The sequence below is a fragment of the Helicoverpa zea genome, chromosome 21 (assembly GCF_022581195.2).
Source record: "Helicoverpa zea isolate HzStark_Cry1AcR chromosome 21, ilHelZeax1.1, whole genome shotgun sequence".
In the NCBI taxonomy this organism is placed as follows: Eukaryota; Metazoa; Arthropoda; class Insecta; order Lepidoptera; family Noctuidae; genus Helicoverpa; species Helicoverpa zea.
In genome coordinates, this window is record NC_061472.1 from 4,675,454 (window position 1) to 4,690,084 (window position 14,631).

The window sequence follows — 14,631 nt, forward strand, 5'->3', positions numbered from 1 at the left end:
TTGGCAGGTAAACTGCCTGTCTCTTTCTTACGCATGAAAAATATCTCTTGTCTTTGTCTATCATTGGGTTGGAGTTTGTTATGTGATCCTTGTTTAGTCGAGATTTGACTATCTCTGCTATCGGAAGTGTCCGTGTATTTCACGTTTTCCTATTTCGTTGTTTTTTGTTAAAGTTTGTTTTTGTTAAGTTTTGTTTGTTGAACTTTTCTGTTAAACTGTTGGTGTATTCACCGTGCTTGTTACAATGCCTAACTTCAGCAACGAAGAGTATGCTGACATGTTGTTGGCATATGGCAGCGCTAATTGTAACGCTCGTGAAGCGCGTAGAATTTACCAGCAGCGTTATCCTAACCGGCGTATACCACACCACGAGACGTTTGCTACAACCTATCGACGTCTGAGGGAGACTGGAAACATAAATTTCCAAGAGCCTCGCGTTAATGTGAGGCAACATAATGTTGTAATTGATGAAAGCATTTTGCAAGCTTTTGATGAGGATCCAACGACAAGTATTCGAGTTGTAGCTGAAAGACTTCACTTGTCGGTTTGGAAAGTTTGGTCAGTTCTTCGGGAAAATGGAAAGCATGCGTATCACTACACTTCTGTTCAAGGTACGTTAAGTACTTTATTTATTTTATCAGGCGAAATCGTAAAACTAAATTTTGAACCAGTTATCTTCGACCTTATTGTGCTGAAATTTTGCACCCAAAAAACTTGTATTTTAAAATGGTTTTAACCATACACTTATTTTAAACGTTTACAAATATCCTTGTAGCTTTACTGGTTCGTTTTTCAAATAAATACCTAGTAACTTTTATTTTTTCTAATTTTATCTTTTAAATTTATGTTAGTTTTTGCCATTCAAAAAGTGAATTTTTACCAGTCTTTAATGGATTGTTCTAGGTCTCATAGATGATGATCACAGGAGACGGCTCGATTTTTGCCGATTTATGATGCATACGGACGTAGATGATACAAATTTTTTAAAAAGAATTTTGTGGACTGATGAATCCAATTTTAATCACGAGGGAATTGTGAATCTCCACAACCTTCACCATTGGGCGCAAAAAAGACAAAATCCCCGCAAGAAAAGACAAAGTTCCTTTCAAACTAAGTTTAGTGTAAACGTTTGGGCGGGGGTTATTGGAAGACACCTGATCGGTCCACATTTCTTACCAGAGCGCCTGACCGGAGAAAATTATTTGAATTTTTTACTCGAAGATTTACCTGAATTGGTATTACCAGTATTAGATGGAGAACCAATTATTTTCCAAAATGATGGCTGTCCAGCACATTACCAGCGAGACGTGCGAGAACATTTGGACAACTGTTTTCCAAATTCATGGATCGGAAGAGGCGGCCCAATTCCTTGGCCTGCACGTTCACCAGACCTGACGCCCTTGGATTTTTATGTCTGGGGCCGTGCAAAAGAAATTGTGTATGCGACTGAAGTACCCACAAGAGAAATTTTAATCGAAAGAATAAATTGCGCCTTTGAAATTATGAAAGCAGAAATGCGACTGAGGACGACGACTGTAGAAATTAGAAAAAGATGCCGTGCATGCATTCGCAACAGAGGCAGTCATTTTGAACATAATTTATAACTTAAATTTAATTAAAACATTTTAAAACATTTTTGTGTTTTCATTACCCTGGCACTGGTTAATGTGTACCTTTAGGTTTGTGACGACATTATTAATGATTTCACACCCATGTGGCATATCGTTGGAAAGGGTATTAAGTAGGCATTTTTTTTTTATTAAATGAAGTTCATAAAAGCTTTTACTTTTTTTTATAATTAATTTTGAATTTGACATTTTTCATACGTTTTTTCATTTTTAAGACTTTGGAAGCTCAACAAGTATTTTTTTTCCATCTAGTGCTATGAATTTATGTTTTATTTGGAATAATAATACATCAGAGAACGCAATGAAAGTGATTTGGTGTAAATTCGACAACAGACTGAAAAGTTATAGCGTTTTAAAGGTGATAGTTCCGGTAATTTTTAAAAACAAACAAAAAAAATCGTATCTCGAATACAGTGACATATAGGACATTGGGTCTATGAGTGAAAACTAGTACATGGCCTCACGAATCCCCCAAAAAATTGTGTCGGTCCATGCGCCAAACACCCTGTATAAGAGAGTACATAAGACAGTACATAAGATAGTATATAAGAGAGTACATAAGACAGTACATAAGAGAGTATATAAGAGAGTACATAAGACAGTACATAAGATAGTACATAAGAGAGTACCTACTTATGACAGTACAGAAGAGAGTAGGCACGTAAGAGAGGACATAAGAAGGAAGACTGAGTCTGAAGAGTGAAGAATCTGAGGCAATTAAATGTCTTAATGACTAATTAATTACAAAGGTCTCCATGAATTTTGAAATCCTTTTATCTTCTTGAAGTCGTGGTGGCCTAGTGGGTAAAGGATCAACCTCTCAAGTATGAGGGCGCGGGTTCGATCCCAGGTCAGGCAGGTACCAATGCAACTTTTCTAAGTTTGTATGTACTTTCTAAGTATATCTTAGACACCAATGACTGTGTTTCGGATGGCACGTTAAACTGGAGGTCCCGGCTGTCATTGAACATCCTTGACAGTTGTTACGGGTAGTCAGAAGCCAGTAAGTCTGACGCCAGTCTAACCAAGGGGTATCAAGTTGCCCGGGTAACTGGGTTGAGAAGGTCAGATAGGCAGTCGCTTCTTTTAAAGCACTGGTACTCAGCTGAATCCGGTTAGACTGGAAGCCAACATGGTTGGGAAAAAGGCTCGGAGGATGATGATCTTCTTGAAGAAAAAAGCTATCTTGATGGCATTGCGTTTAAAAATAACAAATGAAAACTGAAACCTGATTTAAAAATAAAACCGAATATAAATAAAACCTCCATTGCAGAACTTGTTTGGTATTCAAAACGAAAAGGTTGTATGTGTCAGCTCGTGACGTCACATTTCTTGTTTCTTGACTCAGTCTCACAGAACAGTCTGTTTATGTACTGACTTGTTTGTGGTCGTCGAGTCAAGCGACTACCGCCGTGTTATACGATTATGTGAAAATAGTTTTAAAAACCTCCAAAATGCGTGGAATAATAGCTACTGGTAAGAAAATAATATTTTAATTCTAAATAACGTTTAACTTCTCTTGTTTTGTAATGTTTTATCGCAATTATTCGCAGTTGTTTGTGTTCAAAAATGAAATGGAATTAGGAAAGTTTTGTTTTTCAAATGTTTTGTATAGCTAAGTAACGTTGGTTAACATTGTTACATGATCTTTGACACTTTGATCATATTGTTCCAATTTGTCAGGCTGTGTATTGTGCTCAAATATAATAAATACATGCATTAAAATTCCTACAAATGTGAATGTAGGTAATAACTTCGAAACGACCTCCATCGTTTTGCTTCAAAACCGGTAGTAATTTGTAAATTAATTTTGTCTGTCGTGCAGATAAAGTTTTAAAAATAGTTCGATATATTGTTGTAGATAATAATAAAAGCAAACATTCCTAGTATTTCAACAATGTAAAATGATTACAACGCGAATAATGTTGCTAAGGTAAGACGCATGCGGTTATGAATTGGTCATCTTCAGACACCCTCCAAATGGGTTTTTCCAAAAACACACTTTCATACTAACCTTTTTCTGACCCAAAAAACAAACACAGAAACCCTAATCTAAAGTGCTTATTTATGCAAAAGAGTTTTTATGTTATTTAAGTTGTTATTAATTTGTGAAACAAGCTTGTTATATGCGCGTGATTCATGTAAAGTATGTAGAATATAAGGAATGTAGCGAAAACCTAGATAAAGACCAGCGATAGCGCTCAGTTGAAAGTCTGAACGTTCAACGACTCAGTATTACTAAGATTATCGCACTAAGATATATGCTTGTTAGTAAGTAAATACCAAGCTATATGGCGTCTCCGACTTAACCAGAACAAGCAGGTAAACTATTTCTTTGATGGACGAGATTACTTAAATAAAGTCCTACCTAATTAGATAAATATTGAATAAAGACAAAATTTGAAAATTGATCTAAAATGCTGCAATACTGATACGGCGGAAGTTTGATTTGAAACTCGCCGATAAGGAGTATTTTTACGAGCCCGTAGTATTGAATGTCCAGTTAGAAGTTACAATAGGTCAGTTCCGGTTAAAAACACGGAAAATACCGTATTGTTCCTGAAGATTGTTTATTAGAGTTTTCAATAGGATTATACTTAATTCAAAAATAATAGGATAAACCCATTATAGGAATACGACAACTTGTGAATAACATTACTGACGTAGGTATATAACCTACGTGAAGACATTCTTAATTCAAATTCTCATTTTCCTCATTTCAGTTTTAATCTTCGCTTCATTCCAAAGTCTGGACTGCTTGTCCCACGTGTCAAATTCGCGTCTAAACTTTTTTGACATCGACCTCTTTCGAGCTGTGACCGACGGAAAGAGCGGGAACATCATGGTATCTCCAGCCAGCATCAAGTCTACATTAGCAATGATATTAGAAGGTGCAAGAGGTCCGACAGCTAGTCAAATACAAACTGCTTTGAGACTGGCTCCCGATAAACATGATTACAGGGAACAGTTGAGCGTTTTTATGAAGGATTTTGAGGTAAAAACTTTTGCTACCAGGTATATACGATACGATAATAATATCTATTAGGTACTCAAAACCAGTCGGCAAAAATGTTGTACTAGGTACTCAAAACTTTATGGATCACAACTTAATCAAGTCTTGATTGAGATTATTCTTTGCTGAAAGTATTTTGAAGACTTACTCTTGAAATGTAAAATGATAGATTATTAAATTATATTGGCATACAAAAATAAGCTTCCATTTTACAAATTGCATGATGCATATAAAATAACATCAGCGCATTTAATGGAAAATCCCAAGGTCCAGGTACTATATAATTGAAAGCTGGGCTTGCTATGACAGGCGACGCTATTGGACGAACCTAAAGCAACTTGTTGCTAGGTTTTCCCAGCCTGCATTCCGGTACAAGTATACTGACGTAAGGGCCTGATTCAATGGATGTTGGGTCCATTTTGAAAGATTCTGAGACGCGTCTAACTTTTGCTTTAAAGATACATGATGCTACGTCCTCGTAATTGATAAATTGAATTGTTTTAAATCACACAATAGTTATGAAAAAACACAAATTCTAAAAATAGGATTAAATGTAGGTTGTTTTTTTTTTTTAATTTGATTACTGTTTTCATCTTCATAGTAACCTTTATGTAGATTTGTTGGTAGCACTATAAAACAATACATTTTTCCAGCACATTTTGTTCTTACTTTATTCATTAAATAGACTAACGTAATTTTCCAGGTAAATACATCAAGTGTGACTGTCCAAAACGCAAACGCCATATTTATATCCAAGAAGCTTCAACTGAAGAAAGAGTATGAGATGGCGGTGAAACGCTCATACTTTGCAGAGGTGAACAAACTGGACTTCGGGAACCCTGCGACTGCGAAGAACTTTATCAACGGCTGGGTGAATAAGAAGACTAGGGGGTATATACCCGATATTATTGATCAAGGTAGGTTGTAAAACTTGGCTATAATGTCGAGAATTAGAATTTTGTAAACGGCATAGCATTTTGGAATCCGGGGAATATTTTTTTCGGTGTAGGCCGATGTTGACTGCGAATAATTTAGCTATATCATTTTAAGCTGAAGGTGCTAATTATATAGATAATCCAAGCTGTTTTTACGAGTCCGTCCAATTTGATCATTTTGGGCACCTTTGGATTACCAAGTTAGTATGTAGAAGAATCCACATGTAGACAATAGATATCTGTAAAAATATATCGTTTTCCTCATAACCTTTTCTCGTTCCAGCACAAATCAGCCCAGTAACGGAACTCCTGGTAACAAACGCGCTATACTTCAAAGGCACCTGGCTACACGAGTTCGAGCCTAGCCGGACTCCTACCGAGTGCTTCTACAAAAACGGCGTCTGTAAGCAAGTCGCCATGATGGATCTAGATACTGAACTCAATTACGCCTTCGTCGACACTTTGAGAGCGCACGCTTTGGAACTGCCTTACCAAGTAATTATTGCAACAAATATTATACTGTTTTTAACCGTGAATAATCTTACTGGGAACATGGTATTTTTCAACTAGATCATCCTTAACATATGCCTAAATGGGTAGGGCAAAATTATGGTTCGTATTTACCTACTGAACACTGAATACTACAGAACTACTGAATATATACCTACTGATATACCTACTGTAAAAGCACGATTTTATTATAAGAATTAATAGGGGTTTTTAAGAGAAGGTTTCGCGAAGGTATATTATTCATGCTAATGCAATACAAGACAAGAATGTCTCAAATTCAATACCTCCAGTTTAACCGACACTGAGTGTCAGTATGACGAGTGACAGGGAAGAATGGACGCGGAAGACATATTGCGCCGACCCCAAATAAAATTGCGAACAGGGTAGGAGGAAGAAGAAGAACCGATATTAATGCTTATTCCCCTCATAACAACGCTCATTACTCCAGGGCAACCGTTTCTCTATGTTCATCCTGGTGCCACAAGACCGGGACGCTGGCCAGGCTCTCATCCGCGACCTGCCGTACATCGGGCTGGCCGGCATCATGGCGCTGATGGAGAAGACTGATGTGCTCCTCACCATGCCCAAGTTTACCGTGGAGTATGATGAGGATATGGTAGCAGCTTTGCAAAATGTGAGTATTGCTAACTTGCATCTGTTTCCTGGGATTGTTAACGGACATTTACACATGAAACCTTGGTCCAATCAAATTAAAAAAAAAAAAACGTACCTAACGCAAAGTTTAAGTAGTGACCTTTATGGGTAGTATCTTCTCAGGATCATGACTTTAAACCTCAACAATCATACGCCTTAATATTGCCTTTAACTCACTTAACTTTAGAACAAATAAATAGGATAGTTTTTGACCGATTTTGGATTGAACACACCTAGATCGACGAGATGCAAAGACCTAGTGGATCTAATAACCAATTAACTCTTCAAATTCCAGATGCGCATCACAACTCTATTCACTCCTTCAGCAAACCTGTCGGGCATTTTCGAAGGGACCCCGGCTTACTTGAACAGTATCTTCCACAAAGTCTACATGTCGGTCGACGAGACAGGAACCATAGCTGCAGCGTCCACAGCTGGCATGGTGGTGCCTCTGATCTTCAGTCAAGTCCAACTGAGAGTGGACCGACCCTTCGTATTCTTTATTTATGATAACGACAACGGAGTGGTCCTCTTTGAAGGAATGATTGAAGACCCCACTGAGGTTGTTGATATGGGTGATATGTTCAATAGACATGGTAATTATATCTATGAATTTTAAGTATGAAAAAATCTATGTTCTTATTTTCATGTTTGCTTAAACCTCCTTAGTTAATTAATGGTTTTTGCATACTATTTTCTAACGGTGATTTTCTATAACCTTTCAGTTCCTTGTTTTGTGAATAGAGAATTTTAACATTAGCTCCATATAAAGTATCTTACATTTTAATCTCTAATCGCAAAACCAAGGATTAGATACCTAGGTATCAGAAAACCGCAGTTAGTCTATTTCTAAAAAAGTTGTTTGTTTACGAATTGTTTTTCGTGTTGTCTCAGTAAAAATTATATCTACGATGCTTTACTTCTTTGTTTAACCTCGTATATTTGTTGCAGGTTCCACTGTAGTTCCAGAAGCGCCACCCCAAGCGGTCCGAACTCAGTCATCGCAGAAATTTAACGATACCACCTTAATAATGACTCCATCGATACCTATTCCTCCGATCTATCCTAGCCTCAGCCAGTATTTGGATCGTCAGCCGTCGACAAACAAACCAAGTAGCGAAATGAGCACAGATTACCCTTACACTCAACAAACGAACGAAGACCCAACCCCAGACACACAAACGAACACTCCAACTACGAAGACTGAAAGGTACTGGTATCAAAGATTTACTGAGTTTTTAGGATAAAAAATAATGATAGTCATTTTACGACAGATTTCAATAAATTATCTATCTTTTACTTGCTTGCTGCAGATATGAATTGGACATAAGTCACATCTTTAGTAGGTAAGCAAACCCATAGACAGATAAGTTATTGAAATATAGACTAGTGTAGGATCAAATCGTTTAAATAATTTAATTTCAGAATGCAAGGTAAAATAGATTAAGAGAATTTCGGAAATAATTGTTATCATTGAACAGATTGCTCATGAAATGGTATAGAACAAATATTGTTATTTCGTAATGTGAATTATATGTATGACATTGTGACTTGTGTTTAATTTATCCGGTGTTGCAACCCACCATATTGTGTTATTATTACAGATGTTATGAATAGTTATGAAAACTATGACTACATTATTGTTAATGTGGATATACAACATACAACATGCATTGTAAGTATAGACAGATATTACTTGTATTGTAAGTATAAACAGACTTTTTTATGACGAGAAATAATTCACCAGGAATTTATTTCAGAACTAGCTTAATCTCACGTTTTTGGTATAGCCTTATGTTATTCGATATATGAGATGATGATGATGATGATGCCATACAAGTACTACTAAGGTAATCAAGATCCATCCAGTAGTTTTAGCGTGACCGATTAGCAAAAAAATATCCGTATTTATAATATTAGCATCAAAAGGAATGTAAATTATATGTAGTCATATGCCGGGATCCCATCTATCCTTTTGGGATTTAAATTCCCTAATTGTATACAAACATAATCACTTTCGTATATTCTCATTATAAGCTGCGAATGAACGTTGAAATATTAAGTGTAGCTTTGTTAGTTATTACTTACAAAGAAAACAGTTCTAGCCGGCACACCTTAGAAAATCAACCGGAGTGAGTTTAATTGGATTTCCGCCTTCATCAATAAAAAATTACTAGATACTTAAAGAATGTTGTGTCTACAATATTTCAAGACTTTCACTGGCGAGGATGGAAAAATTATTAACTTTGTACTATAAAAATACTTAATAATTTCCAGTTCTAGACTTCATTAGTATTCATGTTTCAACATAACCTGATGGAAGCAGATCTATAAATCATGTAAGAAATCAAGTTAGATTCTAATGTAAATTGCTAGAGAAAGCTTTGAAGTTAACAAATATTATGTTTATTAAAAAAGCGCTATCTATCTTTTTTTTAATTAAGGCAATCAATAAATAAAAGACCACAATAAAAAAAATTAAAGACGCAATAGGTCTATTTCTTCGGGAGTCGTGTGCTTACATACGTCCCTACATTTTAGTAGTATCACTAGTACCACAGATTACTATAATAGTTACTACGTAATAGTACTATCAGATATCAATTCACAATATTTTTGAAGCACCTAATGTGATTATTTTTGACTAATTAGGTGTGATCAATATAAAATTAGCAAAGAATATAACCATTAAGTTGTATATAAAAATGTTCGCAAAGCTATAAGTAATAATGACATCACTAAGGAATCCGATACACTAGCCTTTGGGGTCATTATTAAATTAGTGCTTGCAAAAACAGGCTTCTGTTTAGAAGTGGAATTTTAGCACAAACGTTGAAACTTCAAGTATTCTTATTACTATGCTTAAAGCCAGCGACCGATATTTTGGATGTGCAAAAAATACAAGACCTCAATTTGCGGGTCATGAAATACACTACTTATAAAAACTTGACACGACACACTAAATTTTTTGGAAAGTTTTTGAGAAAAGGCTAGGCGAAGCTTTGTAGATAAATAGCTAGCATAGCTAGAGGATTTTGAAATCCCAATAATAGCGAGCCTGCGATGCTTTACAGCATCATCAGCCCGTTATCGTCCTACTGCTGAGCACGGGTCTCCTCTCATGTAAGTACAGGATTGACAAGGATTGAGCGCTAATCATCAAGCCCGCGTATATAACCAAGCATGATTGGATGAAGTTTCGTTTGAATGTCTCGTGAAGATTGCATACAGGTATGTAGTAATACATATATACCTACCTAGCTATTTTTCGTAACTATCTTGCCTGATTCTGAGAAGGGCACAAAAGTCTTAAAGCTTAACTACAGGTAGTCAGTAGTGGGACGACTAGTTTTATTTTCCCCAAAGAACGAAAATAAACAGTTAAATAATTCCAAAGTGAACTTTGAACCTTAAAGGTGAATTGTAGAACGAACTTGTCCGTTGTAAGTTGAAAGTCGTGCATTCTGTAATCAGCTAGATTGTTGATAGTGGCTCAGTCAAGACATAATTCGTTCAAGTACCGTTCTGTACTGAATTACGAGCTAAAATGACGCGAAATTAACGTACGAGAAATGAGAAATTAAGTGAAGGTTAGGACCCCTTTTGTGTTATTAGAAAAAGCACAGTGCTTCGCCAACGTTTAGATACCAGTAGGCAAGTATGTACCAGAAGCGAGAAGGTCAAGTTAACTAGCGTAGAGTTAATTCACTATTAGCCAGCCACTATTCGAAATTCAAATAACAAATATTTCACTAATAGCAGCTCCTAGATAGATTGATGATATAGAAAAAGTAAGAATAAAAACAAATGCACGTCGATACAATAATTTTGAGCTCACTGTAAAGTGGGACAGCATTGTCAAATATTTAACAATCAATTCGCGTTGCAAATTCAATAATTTATGCGAGGACATGCAAGAAGATAAATCAGCATGTGATAGCATGCAATATTTTATTCCAACACTGCATGGAGAATCGAAACATTGGTTACTGGTTAAACTTTCCGCGAATGTCCTCGATTCACTGTCACGGCCCAAATCTTTGCAGATGTGTGTTTGTTTTATTTATTCAAATAAAAAATTAAGACTCTAGTTCGACTTGATTGAAGATCCTAATTATCCTTGGTGTAGGTGTCGAAATCAAGGCTTCTAATGAAAAATATATATTAAATACAAACCGGGCCACAAAGGGTCTCTGAAATGAGGACAATTTTCATGGTCTTCTTTCCATAAGTCCCAACTGAATATCTGGGTCATTATTTAAGCAGATGTTAAGTATATCACCTTGATTACACCATTCTATGCTCGCACACTTGTTTGTTCATGTTTACCAGAAAACAATGGAAACTTTCTTTTTCAGAACAATAATAAGTAGAACTAAGCATATGATTAATGCTCACAAAAAAAACTGGACAATACTTTTAAAATTTTACTTTTCGAAATTCATTTAGAAGTAGGTTATATTGCGGTAATGTCGATCTTGAGGTTTATGTCCCTCCGGTAGTGTCCGATTGTCGTTCGATCGGGTTATGACAGTGAAGGAATAGGGAGTGCACCTATATCTGCGCAAATGCTCGTGCACTATATGTAATATGTCCTGTGCGGCTAGCTATGATCTCCTTATACATCGGCCACGGCGCCTGTTCTCATATAAATACCCCATTATTATTGTATTGCGGTATACATATATTTATATTATCTAATACATTGTTGATCATTATATTGAATAATATGATGAAATCATATTATGTTTATAGTTTTATTCTTCTTTGAATTGCACACCGTTATTTATTTACTCATTATCCTAGTAGTCTTTATCTGATGTCATCTTACAGGTAACACAGCCATAGTCCTTTTCATATCCATCAATCGTTTATTGTATCGTTTTAATCTTCTATAGCTGTGACCAAATAACATTACTACTCTGTTCCGCATACGGAAAGCGTCAAATGGCGATGAATTTCAGAGCGTCTAAATTATTTAACGCTAGTGTTTTGTTCGTATACTTACATATTTTGACTAGGTTCTTATCGCAAAGTCACTCGTAGACAGATTCTTTGACGAGAGCTGTAAACCTATCCACGCTAAAATTTAAATTGAATGATAGATTTCTTTGCAATTCTTACACGTGAATTTCATATATCACCTTCATTTCGATAACACAAGGAAAGTGGAGTTCCTGATCACTAGATTACGGTTGCACATGCAATCGCCCAATCGTATGTAATGCACGCTTGTTTAAAATAATTGTTAAACAGACAACAGTAACTTCCTAGTATTATTAGTAGATAGTATTATGTCTTCCGCAGGAAGAAGTGACGAGACTAGACTGGTATTATGAAATGAATTATTAATATTATGGGTATGTCTGCTTGACTGTCTCTCTTACTATTGCTAGGTGACTTGACTTATCAAAATTAGCACCTGCATATATCAATCAAAACAGAAAATTACTGAAAGTTATTGCCTGAAGAAATTCATAGATTAATCTGAATTTGTTTGCTTTAACGCGCTGGAACTGTTCGAAGAGACGGATTTGTAAAAACCTTTCAGTACGACAGTAAGACATTGAGTTATAATGGTACATTATAATTCAATTATTTCATTATTAAGGCTACTTTTTAAGTAACTTGCTTTTACAACAAAATTGATCTAGGTATCTGAAATAGCAAATTCGAGAAGCAATAGCAGAGGAAGCAATTTAGCAGTAAGTTCATTTTTTTCTTACAGTAGATAGATAAATCAAATTACCGAACATAGTGCTACTATGTTGTTGATTGCTATTTTGCTAGACACTGAATCTGCAGACAGGAATTAAAATAAGCGTTACAAGTAATTAGACATTAATTAAATTCAGTAATTACTAATCCCGACACAGGGTGAACACGCGCGGAATCCTAATATTAGTAGCTTCGTCTCCTATTTCGTACGGAGAGGAAATCTCGCATTTGTTTAGGTAAGTACTTTAAATTACTAAAAAATATTAAGAAAAATCTTGCCATCTCTAGCTTATAAAATTATAGGTCTTTAAATGAATGAAAAATATAAATAAATGTGAAAGTTCTACGCAAAATAAAAGGGCTTAAGTATATAGTGTCTTTCGAAAATTAGTTGAATAAATCGTGCTTTTTACACGCTTTTTATTAGCTTCACCTGTATGTTTGTAACCGACTTCTTTGGGCGCGATTTTGACCCACTTTAAACGGCCAGATTTCGTTCAAACTTTGTAGATTTATTGAGAACCGATGACAATACACTAATTTGATAAAATTATTCCATTTTTAACCGACTTCCCAAAAAGGAGGAGGTTACACATACACATCGATTACTCCGAGGTTTATAGACCGATTTACGTGATTCTTTTTTTGTTCGACTCGGAATAGCTGCCAGTTGGCCCCATATTCATCAGGTCAGGATCTGATGATGGAAACCCTGAGAAATCGAGGGCAACCTTCAAAAATTGTAGGCATACATAGGGTAAAAACTTGACACTCAGGTGTACGCCTAAAAGCACTATTCAACTGTGAAAATTTGGAGCTGACCTGATGATGGAGACCAGAGAGGGTCGAGGGAACTCGACAACTGAATATGTAAACTACCTCGTGTTTGGGCTTAAATTATTTGTATTGACAAGACCTTTGCAACAGTGAAGGTTTGGAGCTGACCTGATGATGGAGACCAGAGAAAGTCGAGGGAACTCGACAACTGAATATGTAAAATACCTCGTTTGGACTTATATTCTTTGTATTGATGAGAACTTCCCACTTGTATGGATAGTGACAACTATTCGTATCACTGAAAAGCTTTAAATAAAAAACTTTTATACAAAAAAATTAAACCGACTTCCCAAAACACTAAAAAGCAAAAAAAAAACTAATTTTAGGTGCATCGGCCTAGAAGTCGGTGGCAAAATTAACTTAGAAACTCCATTAGACACCGACTTCTAGGCTTTTCAATTTGCAAAATATGATTTTTGTTAATTTATATAATTTTCATCTATAGTCGATAAGGTAAGAAAATTAATTAAAATTTTCTAGAATTTTTCTCTACAGTCGATAAGGCAGAACTCGATGTTAATTTTTATTTCCAATAATTATCTTTAGCCGTTTTCTCTAATATTGACAAATTTTTGTATACTAAAGAGAATTTTTTCTACAAAACAAATAATAGTTTTAAAACAAACTAAAAAGTAGAAAATAAATAATAGTTTAAAAAAACTAAAAAACACGCTTTTTATAGAAAAACGAACTAAAAAATAGAAAATAAATTTTAATGAATTTAAATTAAGAAAACAGTGTTAAAAATTTCAATGAATATAAATTAATAATAGTGTGAATACAAAAAAAAAATATTTAAAAAAAGCGTGGGGTGCTTTTTAAGATATTATCGAAATGAAAATCACTGTACTCATATCTGTCAATAAAATATTTATAACTATTGACACCATGCACCCCACGCTTTTTTTAAATATTTTGTTTTTTGTATTCACACTATTATTAATTTATATTCATTGAAATTTTTAACACTGTTTTCTTAATTTAAATTCATTAAAATTTATTTTCTATTTTTTAGTTCGTTTTTTTATATTTTCTTATTCAAAAATGCTGTGATAAAAAGTGTACAACTATGTTACTATGATGAAAAAAATATGCTCCACCAAGATCTGAGGCCCAAAATGTCTTATTTATTAAAATTTTCACCGCGAAAACTAAGGTAAATAATGAGGCGCCATAAATTATATAGAAATTGATGGCCATTAGATAAACGAGTATTATAATATTATGTGGCGCTAAGTTCTGCAGGCCTTTCTACCACTGATTTTCATTTGTTGCGTCTATTGGCTTCGCGTGCTCGATATCCCAGGACCGTGTAGACTTTATAATGTTTAGAATA

General features: G+C 35.1%; 1 protein-coding gene across 1 annotated transcript; it reads left to right on the top strand.

Moving 5' to 3' along the window:
• The first annotated feature begins 2,989 nt into the window (after positions 1-2,989).
• LOC124640542 (leukocyte elastase inhibitor-like) lies at positions 2,990-8,290 on the top strand. Its single transcript, XM_047178324.1, has 7 exons — positions 2,990-3,104; positions 4,352-4,623; positions 5,345-5,558; positions 5,860-6,071; positions 6,535-6,720; positions 7,036-7,336; positions 7,692-8,290. Exons 1-7 carry the CDS (start codon positions 3,083-3,085, stop codon positions 7,985-7,987), a joined length of 1,503 nt encoding a protein of 500 aa, XP_047034280.1. The 5' UTR covers positions 2,990-3,082; the 3' UTR covers positions 7,988-8,290.
• The last annotated feature ends 6,341 nt before the right edge of the window (positions 8,291-14,631 follow it).

Excerpts from the sequence above, each read along its gene's own strand:
- LOC124640542 (XM_047178324.1), top strand. The coding sequence starts at position 3,083 with ATGCGTGGAATAATAGCTACTG. Across the intron at positions 3,105-4,351 it reads GCGTGGAATAATAGCTACTG|TTTTAATCTTCGCTTCATTC; the intron begins GTAAGAAAATAA and ends TCCTCATTTCAG. Across the intron at positions 4,624-5,344 it reads TTTTTATGAAGGATTTTGAG|GTAAATACATCAAGTGTGAC; the intron begins GTAAAAACTTTT and ends GTAATTTTCCAG.